The 25,407-nt window shown below is 39.7% G+C and overlaps 1 protein-coding gene across 1 annotated transcript in view; it reads left to right on the forward strand.

Moving 5' to 3' along the window:
* LGR5 (leucine rich repeat containing G protein-coupled receptor 5) overlaps positions 1-25,407 on the forward strand; it is an 88,052-nt gene that overhangs the window by 45,670 nt on the left and 16,975 nt on the right. The window contains exons 3-7 of the mRNA XM_009646270.2: positions 4,788-4,859; positions 6,467-6,538; positions 17,364-17,579; positions 20,981-21,052; positions 23,657-23,725. Coding sequence (XP_009644565.2) covers positions 4,788-4,859; positions 6,467-6,538; positions 17,364-17,579; positions 20,981-21,052; positions 23,657-23,725 — 501 coding nt within the window. The remainder of the gene's footprint in view (positions 1-4,787; positions 4,860-6,466; positions 6,539-17,363; positions 17,580-20,980; positions 21,053-23,656; positions 23,726-25,407) is intronic.

Genomic DNA, 25,407 nt, shown 5'->3' on the forward strand with positions numbered 1-25,407 from the left:
ATTCCTGCTCTCAGAAATCATTAACTAAATGCCTAACTATAGAGACAGATAGTATGTCCATCCTCCTCTGTTCAGGGAAAGCAATATTTACCCATCCAGACTAAAATCACTACCCAAAGTCCATCCAAAGTTCAGTAAAATGCTGGGCAGCTTCCCTCAGATAATTTAGGGTAATGGAAAACTGCTTAGGGACATTGTTTAGTGGTGGGATGGCAGGGTTAGGTTAACGGTTGAACTTGATGATCTTAAAGTTCTTTTCCAACCTAAACAATTATATGATTCTATGAAAATCCCTGAAGTGGAGAAGAGAAAACCCTGATATTTGATAGGTACTGTAGTGTCACCAAGGGGATTCATTTTCCCCTATGCCAAGACTAAGAACAGAAACACAGTAATAGCAGGAAAAACCTGCAAGAAAAGCATTAAACATGGTCAGGAACAAATAAGCCAAACTTATTGAGTTTGCAGCATGCCTTAAAGAACTGGTGGGCTAACTTTTGTCCAAGAATATTGAAAGTGACAATACTGAATATTGACAATAATCCCAATGAATCATTTTCACTGATTTTTAACAAATACCACAATGCTGGGGAATTCCACAGGACTGGGAGATGCTGCTGTTGTGCTAGTGTTCAGAAGTGGCCTCATGATTCATCTTGGGAATAGATAGGTGGTTTTCTTGAAGTCAGTTCCACAGAAAATCATGAAAAGAGAGTCAGGAGAAAGAATTTAATATGGTGACTGAAGGTCAGACAACATCATTATATAGGAAATAATTGTTGTCAGTTGTCTACCTTTTCTGAAATTTCAGTTTTCTTGGTGAGAGAACTACATGGACATACATGTATTTGTGATACATTTGATGTACCCTTCTAGTGAAATATGTAGGGCTATACATGATGAGTGTGATCTGCTGCTACATAAACAGAGGAGTGTCATATAAGATAGTATTAATCACTGTCTGCAAAATTAGTGAGAGCTCTTTCCAAACTGAAAAATATTCAAAGCAGAACTGCAAGAATGACCTGAGGTTTGAAAAACTCATAAGGGGTAAATGCAGAAGCTGTGACCACCAAAAAGAAGATTAACATGTGGTTTCATCTGTCTAAAGTGTTTGTACAAGACATATTTAATAATTGAGAAGTTATGATCTAAAAGGAAAAGCAGCAGGATATAAAACAAGGGTTGGAATCTGAAACAAAAAAAAAAAAAAGAGAAAAAAATGACATCTCAGTTTAACAGTGCAGGTAACTATCACTCAGAACAGCTTGGGAACATGGCTCGGCATCCCTCACTTACAACTGTCTGTCAGCTTCAGATGTTCCTCTAAAAGGTGTTTGAGCTGGAGCCATGCGGAGGGGTCAGGCTCTTAGGGTGGCCAGATGATCCAAATGGACCTTACAGGCAGAAAGACAAGTTTACTGTGAAAAAAAAAAATCTTCTCTTGAAGACAGTTTGACAGAAAACCTGGCCACAAAAGGAAACAGGGAAAAAAGTTACATGGAAATCTTTTAGCCATCAGAGACTAGCCCAAATACAGCCCAGTGCAGTACAGCCTCACTAAAACCATCCTGAACGTCAGTGAGACACGTAGCATGTGCATGTATAGGTGTGCCTCTGTGCTTAGGCATTTCTTTCTAAATATATTAGATATACATTACAGTTACCATAAAAATGTCTAACAGTCCATTTTCAAAAAATGCCGAACATTAAGGTTACCACAGAAAGCCATGATGATGCTCTGAAGCTGGGAGGAGTATTACACATTGGAACAAACCTTTAAAGCTGCATAGTGTCCCAATTAAATTGCCGCAGTCCCACATTTGGAACAGGGAGGAGCATGCTTGGTAATTGCCAGAGTCCTTCTCCAGGAACTCTTAAACAGGTCTGATTTTCTCAGCTAGCCAGAGTATTCCAGCTCAAACAGGCGGTATGAACATGTAGCGTGTTCGGCAGTTTGCACTGCAACAACTGAGAAAATTACTGCAACACAGCCACTCTTAAGAAGGGATGGTGGCCTGACAGAGCACCAGCTTGAGTCTTTAGACATGTGGGTTTAGTCCTCTGCTCTTTACCAAGCTTTCCATAAGACACTCAAAGCAGTAACTTACAGCTGTAAGTGAAAACCTCAATGCCTGTACCTCCTTTTTTTCCAGTAAAGTTTTGCAGACTCCTCACTTTCTGGTTCATGCCAGGCTCATGTCCAGACTCCTGGCCAGTCATGTCATTAAAATAACAGAGCAAAAGGGTGCTGTGGGGGTGAAGCAGTCTTTATCCTTTCCAAAAAATCATATCATCAGGTCCTGAGCCTCTGCTAGTCAGTGATCCACAAATGGCATTTACTTTCAGGGATGCAGTCTGGTGTGCCTAACGTAGCACACACTGCTTGATCCAGCAATAATCCAAAAGTCATTGCCATTTTTGTTCAGAACGAAAGCTTAAGCTGGAGAAAGCCCTTCAAATATCTGAAAAAAAAAAAAAATAGGCTCAGCCTGTGAGTGCCTCACCTTGGAGTGAGAGCGAGACAGGTTTGGTTCACTCATCTGCCTGCAGGAATTCAGGCACACGTGCCCAGTTCTCAGATGTCTGAATAGCAGACTCCAGTGTATTCCTAGGTGAGACAAGCTCAGCAGCTCACTCTGAAGCTGAGCGCCTCTGCAGAGCACAGTTAAGTTCATTGAACAGAGAAAGGAAGAGCCACTTGCTCAGTTACAGGCCGCGTTGCTAAGCAGGTGTCTGTGTACTGGGAAGAGCCTTTTCCGCAAATTGAAAATGCCTGAAAAGTCTTTGGAGCTGGGATCTAGAATTATGTTTTCTTTCTTTTATGGCCCTTTTTTTTTTTTTTTTTTTTTTTTTTTTTTTATTTTCTGTATGAAAGAGATGTCTAAATAGATGGTGTGCTCAGGGCCCTGTAGCTAGCTTAGGGCAACTAAACTCCAAAGGCAGACAACATTTAAGGGCCAGTCAGTGCTGGATCTTTGGGACTGCAGTCATAAGCACCTGGCCTTTTCCACGAACAGTATTAGCAATTCCGGTGCCTACTTCAGTGCTGGAGGTTCCTCTCTGGCAGCTTGGTACCTAAGGCATTTTCTGGATCTAGCCCTCCAGGAGAAAATAGCAGGGCGGGGCATGCACCACCACAATCTCAGGGGCCAGAGGCCAAATCAAATGCCAGCTCTGTTATCAAATCAGCTGGTCTATGGTAACTGTCTGCAGTTTTAGCATGCAATATCTTAGCTGATGGGAAATACCAATTCCAGTGAGCTTAACTTGGTCTGCAGACAGAAGAGGGTTACATCATATCAACCCACATTTGTTGCCAGCTAAGAGCAGACACTAGGGCTCTACTGACAGAGTAACTTGACGGGGAATCTGACCCCAACAGTCAGTTTTCCAGCTAGGGTACAGGTATTGTAGCACGTTCATTCTGAACTGTCAGGAGGCTAAATCTGCGATGGTCTGGAGTTGCACTGATGGGGAACACAGAAATGCCGTTATTTCACATCAAATACATGATCTCTTTCCTAGGCACAAACCTTACAGAATGCATTCTCTTTTTCTGTCAGAGTAACATGCTTTACAGAGGTATTTGCTGTACTTACCCAGGTCTGTAAAATACTTTCAGGCATTCTGAGAAGGAAGATGGAATAGAAGTAGGGAAAAAAGCACTACAAATTTTGGCAAATACACTTTGTGCCAACCTATTACACATCTGTCACAGGGAGAACTATGATTCCACCAGTACAGCAGTTTTATGTGTAGTTATTTTAAAATAAACCTTGGTCATTACTATGTGGATATTAGTGCAAATGAGTTAAATGTGCACAGATGTCATACATGCACAATTCCAAAAGTGCATGCCCGTAAATCCAATTATTCTAATTGTTGTCAGTATATCTGTATTTTAGTTGCTGAGATTGCTCTAATCCTTAAAAAGAACAATATCATAGAATCATAGAATCATAGAATGTTTTGGGTTGGAAGGGACCACTAGAGGTCATCGAGTCCAACCCCCCTGCAGTCAGCAGGGACACCGCCAACTAGATCAGGTTGCTCAGAGCCCCATCCAACCTGGCCTTGAATGTTTCCAGGGATGGGGCCTCCACTACCTCTCTGGGCAACCTGTTCCAGTGGTTTACCACCCTCATTGTAAAGAATTTTTTCCTTATATCTAGCCTAAACCTACCCCGATTTAGTTTAAAACCATTACCCCTTGTCCTAACGCAGCTGGCCCTACTAAAAAGGTTTTCCCCCTCTTTCCTATAGGCCCCCTTTAGGTACTGAAAGGCCGCAATCAGGTCTCCCCGCAGCCTTCTTTTCTCTAGACTGAACAAGCCCAACTCTCTCAGCCTGTCCTCATAGGAGAGGTGCTCCAGCCCTCGGATCATTTTAGTAGCCCTCTTCTGGACCCGCTCCAACACTTCCATGTCCTTCTTGTGCTGAGGGCTCCAGAGCTGGACGCAGTACTCTAGGTGAGGTCTCACCAGAGCTGAGTAGAGGGGCAGAATTACCTCCCTCGACCTGCTGGCCACAAGCTCAGTTTGCCATAAAATTGTATTTTTGTCTCTGCAGTCCAGCTGTCAGTAAATCAACTGTACAGTTAAAGGCTTCTCTTTTTTTTTTTTTGTTTTTAAAAGTGTATTAATGACAAAACAAGGCTCTTAAACTACTGCCTCTGGCATCAGTCGCTCAAACATAGCTGTATTGCACTTTTTAACAACCAAATTAATTCCACATGAAGAGAAAAAGTATTCACTCTCTTTCTTTGCCTTTTTCAAACTTTGCAGACGTCTTGCAGGAAATGGCTTGACATACATTCCTAAGGGAGCATTTGCTGGCCTTTTCAGTCTTAAAGTGCTGTAAGTAAACTGTGTGTTGTTTGATATATTTCTGATTTCCTAAATGCTCCAGGGAACTAATTAACCAGTGAAGTTTTGATCAAGTAAATTACGTGTTTTGATAAGCTCATTTTGAACAATTCAGCTGAAGTGAAGATACATATGAACATCATTAAATCTTTGTTTTTTCATATAGAAAATATCTTAAACACAAAGATTGGAAAACATTAATGGCATTCTAAAAACAACTTGCTCATCAAGTACATGTCTCTGTACAATATCAAATGTAAAAAAAAATGGTTCGGTTAATAGTTTCTTTAATTGTCTTTAAAGTTCTGATTTCAAGTCTAAAACTTAGTGGACTTTTCACGATCACACAAAACTGGGGGTAAATTGCCTTTTCCTTTTCTTGAGAGCCGGAGGGGGAAACATTATTGTAGAACACCATGTGGTTTAAAATGCAGTTTGTATTTCATATCTTGTTCTTTGCGATGTAATTACTGTAAGATAAATTATAAAAATTATGACAAAACCCTGTATTATTTGAGTAATAAGACAGTACATATAGTTACTAAAATTACTAGCAGGCCACATCTCAAAATATTTATACTAGAGGGGATCTTTGCCTATGTAAAGTTCACAGAAACTTTATTATTAGCAAGAACGCCAGCCTCCTAGGCAGCGTCAGCCCAAGCCAGATGCTACTGTGAGAATATACAAAGCTCTACTGAAAAAAATACATAAGTGGGAAAGAAGTATGAAGAGTTTCCCACTCCATCTACTCTTAAGTTGGCCAGCTGTAGCTCTTGTTGGCCTAAGGAGATTTAGGCCTGCCAAAAACTATTTCATTTACAATGTCCCATCGAGTATGCCTCATTTTGAAGGCAGCATGTACTACTTCAGTTTTACCCACATAGAATCCTTTTATATATGTAGGAGTTGGTCCAAACAAGGATATTAGGCCGTATTCAAAGGGAGGAAAAGATTATTTTGGAATGAAAAGTGATTTTTCAATCCTTGCAAGTGAAATGATGTGATATTTCAGAAAAGAGATTTGTCAGGTCATTGCTAGTAACCTTCCATTTGAGAAAATTGATTTCATTGGGAAAAAATGAGCCGTTTTTACAGAGATAAAATTTTATTCAAACCAAATCATAAACTCCTCATACAGTTGGAAGTTCTGTTTGCCATAGTAGTGTTCTTCTGAACAAGGATTTCAAGAGTCAATCCTTCACAGCTTTATCCGAATAAGAAACTGAAGCACTTGAGAAGGAAAACAAAATCAGTACATGAGGATGACCATTTCAGAATCACTGGAGGCAATTAGGAGCTCAAGGCCTATTGAAAGCAAATCGGATTTATTCTTTTAACTTCCTCAGCTGCTTGGTAATCCTGCTCAAGGCTGATGTATAGCTGTTAACAAAGCTAATATGCTACAGGTATTTGTTTGCTTTGAAGACAACTGGCATTTGACAGGGGCAGGGGGACGGAGTATTTGTGTAGCTTTCCTTTGTTTGTAATCTTGAAGTAGAACTAATACAAAGGAGGTAAGCATGGAAGAACATTTAAAATAGAAATAAATTATCCTTACTGTGTTGATTCTGGGTTTTGTGCTACTCAAAATGTAGGATGCTGCAGAATAACCAGCTACGCCAGGTTCCTACTGAAGCACTCCAGAACTTGCGCAGCCTGCAGTCTCTGTGAGTATACTTGATAAATCAACTTGTAACCTTGCATGAACAGTAATATATGATTACCTATTAATTATCTGTTAATATCACGTAATAATGTGCTGAATCAACTTTTTCTTTTAACTCTCTTTGAGCTGCTTTTCAAGAGAATTGTACTCTAAATTAAACATCAAAAGCAACTGATTTCATTCCAGTAATTTCAGGACACCAGCAGCTTCTTTGCAGCATTACAAACTGGTTCACCGTCTGAGAAGACACTCCTTGCCCTGCAATGTTTTCTGTTGGTCAAGAAGAATATGGTCCCTTGAGCACTGGTCTTTCCCATGGTTTCTTGTTAAGATTCTTTACAGGGGAAAAGAAAGAATCCCAAATGACTCCTTTGGGTTTTTTTCATTTGGTGTAATTTTTTTTCTTTTTAAGCAGTGTGGAAAACACTATTAACTCATGAAACAAAGTGTACTAGAGGATGCTTAATTATATTCTGTGCTTCAGGCAGGCCTCCATATTTATAGTTCTTGACTGTGCCATGCTGACTCAGTCCACAAGCTTCAGTTTTAATAGAACTCCTGCCAGAACTGCTAGACCAGGAGTGAGGATTGGCTGCTTTGTGGTATGAATGAAATTATTTTGATGTGCTTCTGCCCCATAACGTAAGGATGGTTGTACCAGGTTGTGCTAAAAGAAGATGCCAAAGGAAAACTAGAAGGTCAGGCAAAGAATATAATAATACTTCTTTGGTAAACTGTCCCAGCTGCCAGAGGTTTGCACTCAGGGACTCACTGTGGCTTCTTTGAGTTTAATAGCTCTTAAAGTATTTTATTCTATGAGTTCATACAATTGCTTTTTGAGCCAATGCAACACTCAGTATTTTTTGTGGCAGCATATCTGCTGATCAGCTAGCCCTGTGTAGCATCGTGAGGTACCTCCTGTTATTTACGTGGAACTTCCCACCACATGTCATGTCCACTAAGTGCAGCATCAAGAGAAAGTGGAAACAGCAGTTCCTTATTGATGTACACCAGATTTTATAGACCTCTGCTGTATCTCCATTAGTCACGTTTTTCAGACGTAGGCTATTAGAATTGTTTCTCATGTGGGAGCTATTCCCTTCCTCTGGTCATCCTTGTCACTCTTACTGAACTTTTTTTCAGTTCTCATATATTTGATTTGAGATGAGTCAAGGAGGGATCAGACCTGCACAGCACATTTAGAGTGTTTGCACACCATGGATTTATAGAGGGGAACTGTGCATGCTTTTTTGTTCACTTTCCTACTTACTTACAAAACTTTGTTTTGCTTAATTTTTTTAACCTTGACTGACCACAGAGCTGTTATTTTCATACTACAACTGTGGGATCTCTCTAACATGTTAGTAGCTACTCAAGAGTTTGTCATGTAAAGTTTGAATTGGCTTTTCCACATGTGCCTCATTTGACACCTATCTATACCAAAATTCATCTGCCATGTTCTTGTTCAGCCAACTAAATATCATGGGTTCCTTCTGGTGCACTTGCAGTTCGCATTTTGCAACCACAAGGCCACTCTTGCTGTCTCAACACAGGACACAGTAAATGGAGTATGTTTCTGAATTATCCACAGAATTCTATTGTCACCTGATACAAAAAAAATTACTAAATTCTGTAAAATAGCTACTGATTTTGAATATGCAGCATAAAATATCTAGATGATTGAAGACAGGCAGGCAGGCTCTTTATACAGAGGAAAACGTCAAGTGACTCTTCTCTGTGCTTTAGTTGACCACCAAGTATTTTCACAGAATTACTTTGAAATAAAATTATTTTCCTAAAAAGTTCCAAGATCCAAATGTGGAAGTCAGTCTGGAAGTTCAAATAACTATCACAAAAAATGTTGCTACAATGTGCGCTAATCACCAGCACCACTGCTAAAAGTCTAACGATTACAAGGATAGAGCAAGCATCTATACCAATCTACCCAGTCTGGTTAGAGTTAAGGTGTATTGGTTGAGAAATGTACTGTGTTGAATGTGCTCTTCTTTAGTTGTGTATAAAGAATTTCCACCAGAAAGTTAACATCTTTTGCATACATTCAATTCAGCCAAAATCTGAGGAACAGAATTAATGAAATGAATTGATTTTCAGCAAAATTCTCTCATCTGTGTATAACTTACCACCACACAGACACACATTATACTGTATTAGCTCCCAGGTTCTTATGTCCGCCTTGAACAACATTTACCTCCTTAATATACAAAACATTCGTTAAGGTTTCTAAAGGTGCAACAACCCTAAGAATTAATTATCTTATAATTGTTATTTGGTCAGTGCCTTTTTTCTTTATTGACCAGACACAGACTAAAATATCTCAGCCATATACTTTTGAGGTTACAGTTCTTTCCTTTGATCTTTGAAAAAGTCATGAGAAAATGCTGGTCTAGTGATTCTATTAGATTTTCTTTCTGCTAAACAAACAAAAAAATCTTGCTGAGATCACATCACTCTATACACATTCTGGACCAAAATATGATAAGCCAAGCAAACAAGAGTTCCTTTGTTGCTCTGAAAGAGACTGTTGAATTTTCAGCACAGTTTCTAAACAAAATGACAGTTTCACTCAGGCTTTGTTGCAAATATTTTTTTCCTTGGGCGAAGAAGTTGAAGAAGTAAACCAAATACAGTTTGTGCAGTCCATGTAAAGGACTGATATTTTGTGACAGAATTAAAACAGAGGGGGAATAGGAGTGGTCAGTGGAAACCTTTAGACAGCTGTGTAGCAGACCCAAGATGGAATGATACGGGTTTGTACAGAAAAGCTACTATCACCAGCGATCATGAAAGACGATCACCAGCAAAAGAGACCTCTTTGAGGAAAAGAAAACTACTGTTCTTTTGTTTGCTTAAATGGGGTTGTGCCTGTCAGATAAAGGTGTGCACAGATTCAATTTCTTGTTTCATACAGGAATTTTCCGTTCACAAGGTGGTTCTTGCATTTGTTTCTGATTTACAATAGGAATTATTTCTTGAAACCTTTGAAACAGCAGTTGTCTTTTCAAGAGTGTAATTAAGAGGTTAAAAGCCTTCACAAAAGCAATTCCTATAAGATAGCAACTTCTTGTCTTTATTAACTATGCAGGTGGCATGATTTCTGGAAGCCTCATTAACCCTCTGCTTTTAGTATAGATGTGAAAAACTGAAAACAGGTGACAGGTCTCAAATCTCTGCCTTTTGTGGTTTTACTCAAGAAAGGCAGTCATGTAGAGGAGGGGCAAGCCATACTCACTGCCTTGCTACCTTATCAATGTGAAAAGGATTGTGTTAAAATAATTTTTATATAAGTATACATATATAATTGTGTGTGTGTACATGCACAATATATAGGTATATATATGCACACACAAGTTTTCCATGTTCACTCATAATGCAAATTCATCACAAATTTTTGCACAAAAAGATATTCATGGATGATATGCTCTCTTTATTATCTAGTTCCAGGCTCAAAAATGACAGTATAGGTATCAATATTGGTAGATAGATTAATTGATGTTAAATGGCCTATGGCACACAGAACAAGAACTGATGTATTACAGGAACAAGCAACAATTTCTTCCACTTTTTTGTCCAAGCTGTAATATTGCTGGCATGTGGAATGGCGTGACAAGTTTGAGTGATAAATATTCATAAATTTTTTAAGGCGTGACCTACTGCTAGAATAGATCAATAGATTCTTCAGACAGCAGGCATTACTCAATAAGTACTATAAAATGAGAAATGGGCACCAAAAATTTACCAACAACCCCTAAGATTTGTGACTTTCATCTTCAACAGCAAAAATCTATGAGAAAACCTTTATACTGTTGCCTCCAACCAAATGAAAACAATATGGTTTTTTTCTGTCACTGAAGCAAAAAATAAGACTAAACAATATTCAAATCTTCTCCAATTTTATAAAAGACTTTGTAGTTCAATAGTCAACAACAGTGGTGTGCTATTTTGGTTAATAAATGAGTTCAGCTACCAGAGCTTGGACAATGATTGTGTAGGACTCCAGTTCATTTTGTGGCAGGAGGATTTAAGGAAGTAACCAGAACATGTTGGTTTTGAGATGTGGCTTTGATCTCCAAGTTCAGCAGAAGGATATCTTCAACTTACTGTATGCACTATAATTTTCCTCTGAAACCTGGTGTGAATGCAAGTTATCTGGATTACTAGTCCTAACAATTCAAATGGCATTTATTTCTGTTAAGCCAAAAAGAGGAAAATATGTTCACAGGTACCGTGATTGAGAAGGACAAATAACACAATCGCTGATGTGTCACAATTTAAATGTGGGCAGCGGGGTTTGAAGTGTCAGTTGAATGCTGTCCTCCCTATTGCTCACCTTGAGCAAACGTATTTCTGTAGAACCGACTACAAACAGATGGTCTCTGGATTTTGTGTTTCCCAGAGCATCAATATCTCCAGTCTGCTTTTAAATCAAGAAGCCTTTTAGTGGTTTTGAATGTACCTGTATAGTCCAAAAGCCTTGTATATTGATTCGTTTTTCAAATATCATTATTAATTAAGAGCTTGTTTTCTCTCCAACTTTTTTCATTTAATGTATGTAGTTGGTAAATGGGCATCTTTTTTTCTCTGATGTAATTGTCTTGTCATTTCTAATGACATCCCTTATGTACCAGAACTGGCATATAATTTAAGTATTTTTGAACAAGAAGGGATTGGTAAAGCAGGCAATGACATCAAAATTCTTTTAAATTTTTATCCCTGAATGTGGTAACACAAATGTTATATTACTAGCAACCAATAAGTTGCAGATCTCCATTTGCAAATATTGCTAAATAAAGGAGGAAAGAGTAATAGACATTACTGATGGAAAAGCAAAGTTTCTGCTATTCTTTTATTGGGATTATTGTAATACAACCCTTTGCAGTGAATAGTACAGATGAAACTTCACTCCCTGTTTATTTTCTTGTTTAGACATCATTGTTAATGAGCAGCTTTTACTGCTGTATTGTCAGACACAGATACAGTCAAAATCAAGAACAGATTGGGTGCTATCTTCCTGCCCATCCAAACCAGTTATGAAGGACATTTAAAAGCGAGCATTATTTACTGTATCACCTGCTCTCATTCCTGTAAAATTTAAGAGGACTTTTACTGTGATAGTAGAAAACAGGGCAGACTACAACATAGTCCATCTTCCAAAGTGCTGGAAACAGTTGATAGAGGGAAAAAATAAACCATCTTTTCTCCCTTGACAACCTGCAAAGTTGGAATTTAGTGAAGCAAATTAATTTGATTTTACAGGTAACAAGATAAGAATATAGTAGCAATTAAATTTGTTTTAAATTTCCTAACAGAATGTGTAAATCTCTTAAATTTTATTTTTAAGATATTTCAGTATTTGTGGAACACCTGATGGTGACACCAAGTTTTACATAAAAGATTATCTAGAAATTATCTCGGGTGTTCCTAATAATTGCCTGGCTGGAACAGGTCAGCAATGAACTTTTCATCTTCTTTCTACTCCTCCAAATGTTTGACATTTCTTAATCTGAACAAAGACTTGAAGACTTTGATGGCACAGAGTTCTGAAATGCTTCCAGTTCAGGCTTGAAATTAGAACGCCTTTTTTTCAGAAATGTTAACTTTAAACAATTTTTTTTTACATTTTGATGCTTGTATTAATAATCCTGATTTTTACTTAAAAGAGGAAACAACTTTGATGAAATCACATTCTCCCAAGAGAATTGTTTTCATGAAAAGAAAGGAGCTTTAGTTGTGGTTTTCCATGTCACACCCCATGATAATGAAGCCTACAGAAGGCGTTATCCTTCTTAGGAAACCTGGTACCTCAACAGGTACCCACAAAATCCCCGAGTAGGAATTTCCCACAATTTAAGTCAAGGCTGTGTGTATCCGTGCAGGTGTCTGTACACATATGCAAAGATGTCTCAAAACTCACCATTGCAGTCTCCTCATTTTATCGCATGTCTTAACCGTCTGAGCTATTAGAGACCTGGGGCGCACTAGATAACAAAATAGTGACTGTAACACGGAGCATTGGTACAGCATCAGACCACCCCTCTCAGTTACAGACACTTTTCTAGCTTGATAAGCAGCTGGGGGGAATATAGAGGTGCAACGGTTCCTAAAATGCATGTGCTATTTTATCTGAGTGTGGTCCCTAACCCAACCTACTGTAGGGCCCGTTGCTTTCAAAGTGGGGTGCAAATAGGCTGAACTAGATCAGCAATTCCAGGCCACTGGGTGATGTTTGCATTCATCCAGTAGAAGCTACTAGGCATCTGACTTTTTTCCGTCTTCTGAGCAATCTCAAAAGAGAGGATTTTTTTATCACGTTTGTAAGGGACAGACAAATTTTTCAACCTCAGAACTGCTAGCCAAAAATCATCTTATGTAGCTGAAGCCCACCAGGACGTACACCGTATGTGGGAGGAAGACAAGAAGCCGCTGTTGAAGTGGTTAGCAGCGTGGGGGCTCACGCTAGATTCCCGAGGAGATCCTCCTGGGCACCGTACAGCCACAGACTTGCTACAGCCAGCCTAGCAAAGCAAGCAGTGCTTCAGAGTGCTCCCAGGAACCGGCCGTGACCGTCTGTCCTGCTGCACTGGTAACAGGGTCCTTGGCACACTTTTGACCCGTGCCAACTAACATTTGCCTGAACTGTTCCCCGGGGCCACCTAGCAGTTCACACACCCCGAGGACCGTCGCCAGTAGGCGCTCTGCATGCAGCCACCTCATTTGGGAGGCTAGGAGAGGTCACTAGCATAGCGTGGGCCACTCCAAGCCAGTTGGCTGCAGGACCTGGGAGCCTTCCCAGCCACACCAAATGTGCCGGTCTAGCTGTAGACTCCTGATCTGAGGAGGATAACCCACAGCTCCTGCTGGCCCCCACTTTTTCCCACCTGTGAGGATTGAGGGTATCTGGTATTGGAGCTAATCTTTGTATAAAAACAGCATGCAACTGGCTGTTTGTGCTTTATGCAACGGCCTAGCGTTCTGGCCCACCATCCTGAATGCAGGTTTACCAAAACACCTCAGCAGCATGTTTGGCTATGAAGAGAAATGCTAAGGATTGAAACTCCCAGAGCTGCAGAGACCTACCCGTCTAAAACTGAGCAGTGGGACAGAAACAAATGCTCCTAAACTGTGACTTGTGATGTTTTTTGTTCTTGCTGTTGCCACACAGGGTTCTCTGTATCAGTCTTGTAGAAGCCCATACAAGGGCAGAGCTGAAAGTGAGCTGTGGAAACTACTGTGCTGGTGTGTTGTAATTAAGCTTTTACAATAGTCCTGGCATTTTCCCTTGTGGACTGAAGGGGATATCCTGCATAAAGGGACACGTTTGAAAAACATGGCTCACAACAGCCAGCTACATTTTCATGACATCCACTTTTCAGAGCCAGTTTTGATGGCACTTACCATTACTTAAATGGGGCTTTAGCCCAACTCCTGTGAACAAACCCTTGAGATGGTCCATGTCACCACATGGTAGCAAAGATGGTGGGGCTGCAGGTGAACCCCTCCTGCGCATTAGGCCCTCCCCAGACAGGCCTTGTCCCCAGCCTCTGTCCATCATCACTCTGTACCTTGTGGAGAGTCTTGTCTGCAGCTCCCTGCATAACAGAGCCAGGTCAGGAGAGGAGCAAGGTGGTAGGAAAGGGAGCAGCACACCCCTTTTTTAATCTGCCATGTGCTCTCACTTCTCTGCCTCCCCTGCCTGTTACATATAGCCCCTTTTAATTTGGTTTTACCTCTCCTATTTTAAACGTAAATGGAAGAAGAAATATTTTATCCTTGATTTCTTCATCTGTCTTTGTGGGTTTGCTCTTCTCCGGTCCCTTTGTTGTATTCAGGCTCTTACCCATTGCAAGAAGAGACGATCCATGTAATAGCTGTTCGTTTCAGAGGGGAGAATGATCTGGGAGCAATCTCCTTCCTGATCCCATATCTAGCATTTAATTTAACCCTGAATGAATGAACAAGATACACCAATAAGGTGTTAAGCTTGATCACAGGCTACATCCAGTTTGTAGCTGGGCTTGCTCTTGAGAGAAGAGTCAGAAAGAGGAAAAAAATGCATATTCCTTAGAAACCTACCAGTGGCGTAAAACTAAGTATCCAGTCATACTGAACTGATAAAAAAATGCAACCAAATGCTTTTCAAACATCTACCTTCACTCGTTCCAGAGTACCAATAAATGAGTCTTGTTTACAATTCTATATGAATAATATATTTTCGTAATTTATGCACATGGTTGTAGCATTCACAGTATGTCACAGGAAACACAGGTGGGATAGAGTCCACACAGCTCAAGCATTTACTTTGAAAGGTTTGGACATTTTAAGTGAGCTCATGGTAAATTTCATACCGGCTGCTTTATTTACATGCTGCCTATCAGAAGAGATCAAGCATTTGTGTTTCCCTAAATTGGGGCTCTCTGGAATATAATAGAAGCTTTCAAACTCACCACGTTATCTATATATTTTCTATTATAAGTAGGGTCACATTTGTGAGTTAATGGGTTTAGTTCTGGAAGTGCCAAAACTTTGATCAACACGGGTAAAACAATTGGCTGAAAACAGCGATTTTGATCAATGCTTTATACATCAGTGTGCATTACCTACAGTATGCCAGGAAACGTAACCACTGCTGAAAGCTTTTGATATCTGCAAGAGGGAAAACGGTACTTGGAAATTTAAAAAATATTAGATAACAAAAGAGCACTTGAGGCAGTACTTCTTACTAGCACTCGCAGGATACATAATCCAGTTAAAGGACCGGCAGCACAAATCATCATAGCTTCTTCATTTCTTCCAAAGTTTATTTAAACAATAATCCAACTACCTAGAATCTCATTTGTATTACAGCAGTCCTGGTTTTCTTTCTGTGTTGTATATTTTGTTTGCATAGCCAGTGGTGGGTTCATATTTGGAAACTTCAGCCATAAACAAAATCAGTTCCTTGATTTGCTACCTAATATCAGTAAGGTAAAAACCCTGGTCTCGCTGACAACAGCAGAAGTATTGCCATTTCAGCCACAGGGTCACATATAAACAACGGACTGTTGGCTTTGCCACATAGCCAGGCATCCTGTGAGCAGCTCCTGTGGAGTCAACGGGGACATCAGAGCTGCACAGGCAAGCTTCATGTTGAACAGGATGTTAACTGTAATACAGTAACACATTTAGGCTGAATAAAGCCTCCATTCTTTAATCAGTGCAACTGTCAAACTAAGGCAACTGTAACTTCTTAGTTTACATACCAGCATCACCCAGGGAAGAAATTTACTTCTGACTGAACACAAAGAAACCTCATCTACTCGTTCAAATTATACCTTATTTGAAAACACAGGCGTAGCATGGTTGTTGCCAGGGGAAAGGGGGAGGTACAGCATGAGTATTTCTAAACATTTCCAGCCTCACCCATTTGTTGACAGACCCTTGAGTTATTTTGGAAGCTCTGTCTCTGCTGCCTGCCATGTCAGTTATTATATTGAAAATTTAATTGTACAAGGACTTTGACACTGAACTTTATAAATTTGTTCCAACTGACCTTGTCTCAGTTATTTGCCAGCCTGGCACAGAGCCTTAGCAGTCATTATTTGTTCTCATGCAGTAGGTAGGAGCAGCGTGGAGCAGGAGATAGAATGGACCTGACATTTTACATGACTGTAAATGAAGAAGCAGCTTTAAATAAAGAGATTAGTATGCCCGCCACAAAGAGTATTACATTTCTCTCAAACAGACCGAATTTAGGTTGTACAGAATTGCTTCTTTGTACCCTGGGTGTGTCTGTTTGTTCTGTAATGTTTTCAAACATCTATTTAAACTTATTTCTGTTTCACCATTCACTTAATTACTCCTTTGTATAGACATCTTCAGGAAAAGTTTCAGAGCATGGCTTTCATGTTCTGAGCAAGGTACAAGTCACTACAACACATTAAAAGCAGAAAAAGCGTAGCAGAGAACAGATCACTGTCTGGATGTTTCACAAAGTTTCAGACATCTGAAGCACTTTTAAATACTTCCCTGAAAGCATCACAATGGGAAAGCAAAACAGAGCAAAAGCAAAAGCCAGTGAATACATGACATAGTATTTCTCATGCCACATCTACAAAAGGTTCAGTAGATTTAATCCTTATTTACACAAGTGTGAGAACAAGGTATCACCTGCAGACTCTGAAGAGGTACGATGTGCAGTTGAGCTCCCTCTGTTGGCTCTGCAGCAACTGAAGTGTATTTAATAACTTCCTCTTCAAAATAAATACATTGCATTAACAATGCTAATCTCTATTTAAAAAACATGTCACTCCACTACTAAAAAATGTGAAATTCTGTGCTCATTAGAATCATTTGAATAAACAATATGTAAGGAAAGGTAAAACAGGAACAGAGACTCAGAAGTGAGTTTTACTTTTGGCTCCTAGAATGGGTGTCTAGCATATGGAAACCCAAATCAGCTTGCAGCTCAGTGATTTTTAAGGTTTTTATTCCATACTTAAATAATTTGGAAAGGAAACAAATTCATACCCGGTCTGTAGAGAGGCTGTGCTCAGAAATGACCAGTGTGTGTTCTCAGTGAGTTGATGGCTCCAAAGGAGAGCTGTCTGCGGAGAGCCAGCTGACAAGGAGACTTGTAAACACACTGTGAGCTCTCAGGGGTGAGGTTGCAAACAAGGTGGAAGTGTAGAGATTCTGGGAAATGAGAAACGAATGTGGCAACCTATGTTCACCCTTTGGGGTTGTGTTCTTGGTAATAACTTCTAATCTCCATTGTGTAAGTCCACTGTTCTTTTCTCAGAGTCAATTTTCTCTATTTCTTTTTCTCCTAGACGTCTGGATGCCAACCACATCAACTATGTGCCCCCCAACTGCTTCAATGGCTTGGTCTCCCTTAGACACCTGTGGCTAGATGATAATTCTTTGACAGAAATTCCCGTCCAAGCTTTTAGAAGTTTACCAGCACTTCAGGCAATGACATTGGCATTGAATAAAATTCATTACATACCAGACTATGCTTTTGGAAACCTCTCTAGTTTGGTAGTTCTGTAAGTTTTATTGATTGTTTTTTAGCCACAGTCTCTGCTTCTTTGCAGGCCTTTGACCATTTGTGATAAATTACTTGAAGATGCAATGTTTAATTTAGATGTTGCCTGAGACAACCTTTAATAATTAAATATTCCCCTAGTCCCTCCTGAGTTGGGAAATGATAGGTAAAGAGGTATATGCATGGGTTAATTAAACGTCTGTTTTGTCTTACATTCTTAGTATTAAATGTATGTCTTGGGGCTACAAATCAGCAGTTTCCCCTCTACATTTGCACCAGGCTTAGTGATATTCCTTTACCAAGAGGTCAATTCCATTTGTTGCAGAAAACGTTCTCTTTGAAAAATAAGTTTTCTGGATTGTATATGTACAACAAAACAAAATTTTAAAAAATTATCTTGGATAAACAGATTTTTTACATCTTCCTACAGTTAAACCAGCATTCGCTAAATCACTTGTTTTGATCTAGCTTAAAAATTTCCATCTCCAGTAAGAACTATGTAAGGAAATTTAAAAAATCACCATATCTGGTCAGCAAAACAAACAGGAAGAATTGAATCGTGTGCTCTCTAAGATTCTAAGGCAGTGTGTACTGCAAATGGGGGAAGATTAGGAAAAGGAAATTAGCTGAAAGCTTTCTGGGTGACTCGGAAAGAATGCCGTCCACTAGAAAAAGTATGCATTTCCCTTCACAGCAAGTATATGTAGTTTTGTATTTTGTTATTTTTGCATACCAGTTCAACTAAATGAAACATGCGTAGCTCGCATCAAAATCTGGAAGGAATACTATGGAGCGCGGTTTCAGCTTTTTATCTTCTGGGAATGTACCAAGTGGAAAAAATTCTAGACTGGCTGGAGAAACTGAGGAGGAGAACTGGAGTGGAGAAGTTATTTCAGGATACTTTGGAAAATGTTAGCATTATTAAAGAGAATAATATAATCGAGCTTTACAAGCTGTCTGAAACCATAGTATGTAAGACAGCATATTTTAGCATGTTCTAGCCCCAGTGTAAGCATTGAACCTGGCACATGCCAGGGTTCTCTGTTGACAGTTATAATCGCCATCTCTGCCTAGTGCTTCATATTTTCATATAAGCATATAGGGCACCAAAACCAGAGGGTAACAGCTGCCTTGTGCTGCAAAATCTTTGCCTTCTGTTTGCATTGTTTCAATCCCATTCAAGTTAAAGAGTGGATGGACTCATCATTTGTCCGAGCTTCTAGACTTATGTTAGTACTGCTAAAGACAAAAGACTGTCTTGAACATTGTTCTCTAGATCCTTACCAGAAATACAGTGATAAGAGAACAGTTAAGAAATGCAGGAGAAAATAATTTCTTTTCATGCCCTGATTGCTTCTGCTCAGTTAGGTTTCCTTATTTTAGGTCTGCCTTGCTTATTTCTAACCTTCTGGGCTTCATATTCATTAATAATTGAATCATTCCTCATGATCTACAACATCTGATATTTTCCACTAATCAAAATCTTCGTTGTTCTGCTTTCTTTTGTTTGCTCCTCTATTCAGTCTGGCAAATTTTCAACTCAATGCAAAAATGCATGGTCAACTAGAGCAGGTTTGAAGCTCTATCACTGAAGATCATAGAATCACAAAATCATAGAATCGTTTAGGTTGGACAAGACCTTTAAGATCATCCAGTCCAACCGTTAACCTAACCCTGCCATCCCACCACTAAACCATGGCCCTAAGCACCTCATCTACCCATCTTTTAAATACCTCCAGGGATAGGGACTCAACCACTTCCCTGGGCCGCCCATTCCAATGCTTGGCAACCCTTTCGGTGAAGAGATATTTCCTAATGTCTAACCTAAACCTGCCCTGGCACAACTGCAGACCATTTCCCCTCGTCCTATCGCCCATTACCAGGGAGAAGAGGCCGACCCCCACCTGGCTACAGCCTCCTGTCAGGCAGTTGTAGAGGGCGATAAGGTCTCCCCTCAGCCTCGTCTTCTCCAGACTAAACAACCCCAGTTGCCTCAGCCGCTCCTTGTAAGCCTTGTGCTCCAGACCCCTCACCAGCTTTGTTGCTCTCTGGACATGCTCCACTGGCTCAATGTCTTTCCTGTAGTGAGGGGCCCAAAACTGAACACAGTATTTGAGGTGCGGCCTCACCGGTGCCGAGTACAGGGCACGATCACTTCCCTGCTCCTGCTGGCCACACTATTGCTGATACAAGCCAGGGTGCCATTGGCTTTCTTGGCCACCTGGGCACACTGCTGGCAATCAAACATAACTGGAATTTGGAGACGCGCTCTTCATGCTAACTAAAGCATTAAACGTCAGTGTAGTCATTAAAAAAAAAAAAAAAAAAGTTGATTGGGGTTTTTTCTATGAAGGAAAACCCCATAGAACATTTGCATTTTGCCATCAGAATCCCTGCCTTTTATGTACAGGTAGACTCAGTTTCTGTAGGTTCTGCAGAACATTCAGAGAGCCTCTGATCTTTAACATTATTTTCAGAACAGAATGAAGCACTGAAGGGGAAGTGCCTGGACGCCCCTCATTCACAGCCCTTCTTTTCTTATAAAGTGCTACTCCTGTAGTTTCCCTCAACTATAGGAGTAGAGTGTCAAGAATAAAATAAAAGGAAAAATCTGGGGAAAAGGCATCCTTTTCAAAAAAACAACCTGAAGTGGCTCCAAGTTGTATCTACTCACACTGAGCTTCACAAAGAGTAGGGTTTTTTCCATGTCGGTCTAAAAGGCTTAGAAATAGGCAGCACTGAGCCTTTGTCTGGGGTGGTTGGTGGAAATATATAACAAAATTACTGAACATTTGAGAAAGTAGTTGTTGATTTTTATAATTTGAAAGGAAGCCAAGTCACAGCACTTTTAAGATTGGTTAGTTTACTTATCTCAGTGAAGCTATGGCTCTGGCTTTGTGTCTTGTTTCATTCTGCAAGCCTAATACCCCTTTCCTGTCTGCCATATTATCCTTCTCCTCACCTGCTCCTGTTCTGTGCCATACCCTCTGGCACCTTCTGGATATACATCTTCCAAATACACACCCCAAACCCCACGCACAGTTTTTAAGGCAACCTGTTAATTAGCCACCACTGAGAATATGTCTACAGTTTCCCAGTATTCGATATGCAACCCCCAACCTAGAACTCCAGGATATACTCTTTTTAAACAATCTAGGTGGTTTTAAAACAAACCCCTTCTATGAAATCAAATGGAAGCCTGCATGGGTGGGGAGGTACTGGGGAAAAAGGGGCAAGGAAGGTGGAGATGCCTCTTATACATGCTCTTGCAAAAGCATGACTTGCATATAATCAGTGCATGCCTGAAAATAAGTTTCTTTTGATTTAACCATCAAAATGTTTTGCTTAAGACCACTGTGTGCAGTGTGCTTTCCTGACTGTGTGCTTAATGTTCCCCTGCAGACATCTCCATAACAATAGAATCTACTCCCTGGGAAAGAAATGCTTTGATGGGCTCCACAGCCTAGAGACTTTGTGAGTTGACCTCTTATTTGTTTCCTTTTTTTTTCAGTGTTTTCATTAATATTCTGAAAGAATAAAAATAGCCTAAAAGCCAAATGTGGTTTTTGGCTTACCTAATCACTACAGGATCTAAGTGATGGTTTACAATGACTCTCTGTAGCAAATCCTATTTTTAACTATAAAATCAGTTTGCCTTTTTAATAAGCATTGTCAGTTGGTAAATTGTTTGAAGGTCAGCTGAAAACTGTACTGAGCATTGAAAAAAAAGTGGCTATTCATGAACAGTTATGTTTGCCTAGTTCAGTACTATTTATTTGTCTTGCTTAATCAATAAAGCTAATAGCTAGATTGGGAAATTGTCACAATGAAAAGCTTTAACATTAAGAAACTCTCTCTCCATAGAGGAGGATTATAAAATTAGATGGTTTTATTTTTTTATCCCTGGAAAAAGCAAAAGTACCAGGTAGCCAAATTATGTATGTTTTTTACAAGAGGGGGAGAGGAATGTTTCAGTTCTATCCAAGTTTTTGTCTTTAAAGTGCTTTGATAAAGAATACCACTGGTAAAGACTGACATTTCCTCAGGTTTTCCCCATAGTTTGGTTCAGACCAATTCAAATTTTCTTGAGTTTTCTAACAAAAAATAATCCTACAGAAGAACGCCAAACAGGAATGCAGTGCTGACGGTTAGCGCAAATTCTTTCACTTCAGAGTTAGTCAAATAAAGATGTTGTCTGCTAGAGTAGACCACAGACCCCCAAAATGCTGCAGGGACAGCAAAACATTGCATGTCTTCTCCCCGGCACCTGCCACAGTCAGCTACATCATTTTCAGAGGTTTTAGATATTTCACCCAACCAGGACAGAGGCTAAAAGACCTGTTATGAGGAACAAAGAGACAAAGATTTAAACATGAATAATGCTAGCCTAAATGTGGCTGTTTGCTTTCTCATCCATAGAACTATGTACGGCCCACTTTCGTGTTTCATTAAGATCAGAAAGCAAGAAGTTTGGGGCTTTTTTTATCCCTAGTTTTGATTACATTGATCCCTTGGCACTGAATTGCATTTTTACAATTTTGAATTTTAGCCAGCTGTGAGTTGAGAGGAAGTCCCTTAGTGTAGCACCGGAAAGGGGGGCGGGAAAGGGAGAAGGAAAATGTAATAGTTTGTTTTGCTTTTTTAAGTGAGATTCACATGGCACTTGGTCAAAAATGGGGAAAAACAGAACAATGGAATAAGTAATTGCAAACCCAGTCCCAGCCACCTGGCATGAGAGAGATGGAGACACAGAGAACAGTCAGGAACCTGGGAATAAGTGTAGGTGCAGCCACTTCACTGCAATAGGATAATGTAGCACTTGCCTCAAGCACAGTAATTGCATACCGTATAGACCAGTTTCCAAATAGTTTCAAGATAATCTAAAGAGATCTCAGTGTAAATGATGGACACCAGCTTTAAGATCATTTGTTTGCATCGATGCATAGGTCTGGAAATCGCATATCACTGGAGGGCAAAACCAAACCGTACATGCCTGTAATTTCTTTTTGTCAATAAGCAGGAGAGAGAGATTTACAAGCAGGAAGGAAAGCCTTGTTGAGTTCAGACAGCAGTTTCCTGCCTGCATTACTTCAGCCTGATACTATTTCAATTTCAATCTATTGTAAACTGTGATTGTGTTTTGCCTGTTCAAAAAGGCTTTTGCTCAAGTTTTTCAGATTATAACCTTCACAAAGCAGTGCCAGAGAGCATCACAGTAAACTGGCTTACCTCAATGCTAGTTTCAGGCACTTCCTGGATGCTACAGGATGTGCATGTCATGCTGAGGGCAAAAGTAGGTTTATACTCCATTCAGCCTACCAGAATAAAGTCTAATTACTGCTGCAGCATGAGCAGTTCTCAAAGCAGAGGTCGCTACCCTAGCTAAAGTATCATTTTTACAATTTGTATGGTTAGAAACATTCTCCGTATTAATATTGACAAATCTTAAAATTAACAACACATTTAATGGTAACATTGAACTTAATGTATGTTTTCCCACTTGTTTTAGCCAGAGAAAGATTTCCCCTAGTCATTTTTACCCTCCAAACTCCAGTATCTCTTATTTTTAGCACTTAGCTGTTGGGAAAAATCTCTTCAGAGGTTTTTTCATCAGTAAAAAAAAAAAGGGACTAATACAACTAGACAGCGAGTCAGAGGCAAATGAAACCTTTATAGTGAGATGTATTAGCCATGTAAAAATGCAGCTCACCATACAAAGTTGTTGAATATTCTGTTTGAAAGTTTTTTTTCCCATTAGTACTTTTGAGTAATGAAAAGGATAGGCAATTTACAAAACAGCAAATGCCTTAGTAGTATCTGAATCCACTTATGTTTTCTTTATTGCAGAAATGCTAAGATACAACTAAAAATAGGATGCTGATAAAAAAAATAGGAATGATAATGTGCCCTAAATAGAGCTTGTTGGAAAATATCCATACACTTTTGAGGATTTCCTAGCTTTTAGCTGTATGTATTTATTCAATGCATGGAAGATGATATTCCATTACAAATGCCAACAATTCTATGCTATCTGTTATGCAGTGCATAACCTAAATAATAAAATCTGTTTTCACACAGAGATTTAAATTACAACAGTCTGGACGAGTTCCCCACTGCTATCAGGACGCTAACTAACCTAAAAGAACTGTAAGTACAGAGCTCATATTAGGAAGGAGGATGTTTTGTCTAGTGTGTGATTATTTTTTTTAATGCTTGTGATTTTATCAGTAATCCTTAAAAACTGATATCCTAGGAAAAACTAATAAACATGCCAACATGCATAAAAGATCATTTTCAATATTTAGTTTACAGCATTGAAGTTCTGACAACTTTTACTTTTATACTGCATGATGCGGTGGTTTTTCCAGGCACTTCATCCTTGGAATACAGTAAATAATAAACACGACTAATTCACTTTGAGTCCCAAACACAACAGTTGGATTTTACAAACAATCCAATGTATCACAATCTTCTAGTCTAAGAAGACGAAGGCATGGCACCCTTATTAGTCCATCAGGTTTAAATGTCTTTACCTTCTTCCCTCCCCCCCCCCTCCCCCCATTAAATTAAAGCAGTTTCTTCTCAATCTAAATAGTCCTTTGTAATGCTGTAAATAAAACACTTTGGATGCACAGGCATAGTTTGCATTTTAAAAAAATCAACAATGAAAAGAAACCAGACAAGTTTATTGTAAGAAACAGCTGAATTATATAAAGCCAAATGAAATTATATTTACACATCACTCACGCAATGTACACATCAATGCTTATGTTCAGAATTCTTTCCATTTGAATTATTTACCATGTTACTGGTACCATCAGCATTTTTGAAAAAAACCCCTAGGTAATCATATAAGAGTTGGACACTTGTACCCCTGCTATGTCACAAACTGACCTTAAAGCTGCTTTAAGTAGCTACCCAGGAATTTTCCAAAGCAGGGATCCTCAGGCAGTATTGACTCCTGGAGAAGGGAGTGGGGCTATGAGTTTCTCAGCACAACTGTTCTCAGCTGCTCTTATGTCATCTGTCAGCTAAAATAATTGGTATGAAACCCAGTGGCCTTGAAGGATTGCCTTTTTGCTGACCTCTGGATTGAGTAGCCAAACGTGGATAACCCAGGTTTGCAGTAAATGCCCCTTACCCGGTCCAGCAAACTGCTTTCTGTGCTTGAGATTACTTACTGGCTCTGTAGGACTTCACCTCTAAGTATCAAACTTGTTTCAGATAAGCTCCTAGGTGCAAAAAGACTTCGGAGTGTGAAACTGCAACCTGACATCCCAAATCCAGCACAGAGCGTGAGATTATGTGCTTCAGTGCTTTGTTTGGGCCCTGGAAGCCGATCTTACAAGCACAAGGTGTCTCCCACAAAGTTGTGCATGCCCTGCCATCCTCACACAAGTGGGAGCTCAGGCCCATAGAGGTTCAGCTTCTTGCAGGGCCACCTTAGTAAGGGTGTTTCTGGGTGGAACCTCATTTCTCTCTTAGAACTTGTGCCTGGGCTGAAAACACAGACTGTGGCTTTTTGTCTACAGCTTGGAGGCGTCCAAGGCAGGCAAGCAGAGCTGGAGATCTGCTGGCAAGTGGCCAGTGAGTCAGGATGCTGTTTGATGCTAGAGGGACGCCATTGTCCCGGATGCTCTGCACTTCAAGGTCTCGGCTGTAGGAGTAGTTATCTCTACAAAGTAAATGGGTATAGCTGTTACCCAAAGTTAATGCATACGTAATGTTTTCCAGACTGGATTTTGAAGATACCTATAGAAGCATTTTCCCACTGTGGCCTTAATGTAGTCTTTCTACCCATGGGTGCAGATAGATTTTACTGCTCTTTT

Source organism: Egretta garzetta, unplaced genomic scaffold (assembly GCF_000687185.1).
Source record: "Egretta garzetta isolate BGI_Z169 unplaced genomic scaffold, ASM68718v1 scaffold68, whole genome shotgun sequence".
Lineage (NCBI taxonomy): Eukaryota > Metazoa > Chordata > Aves > Pelecaniformes > Ardeidae > Egretta > Egretta garzetta.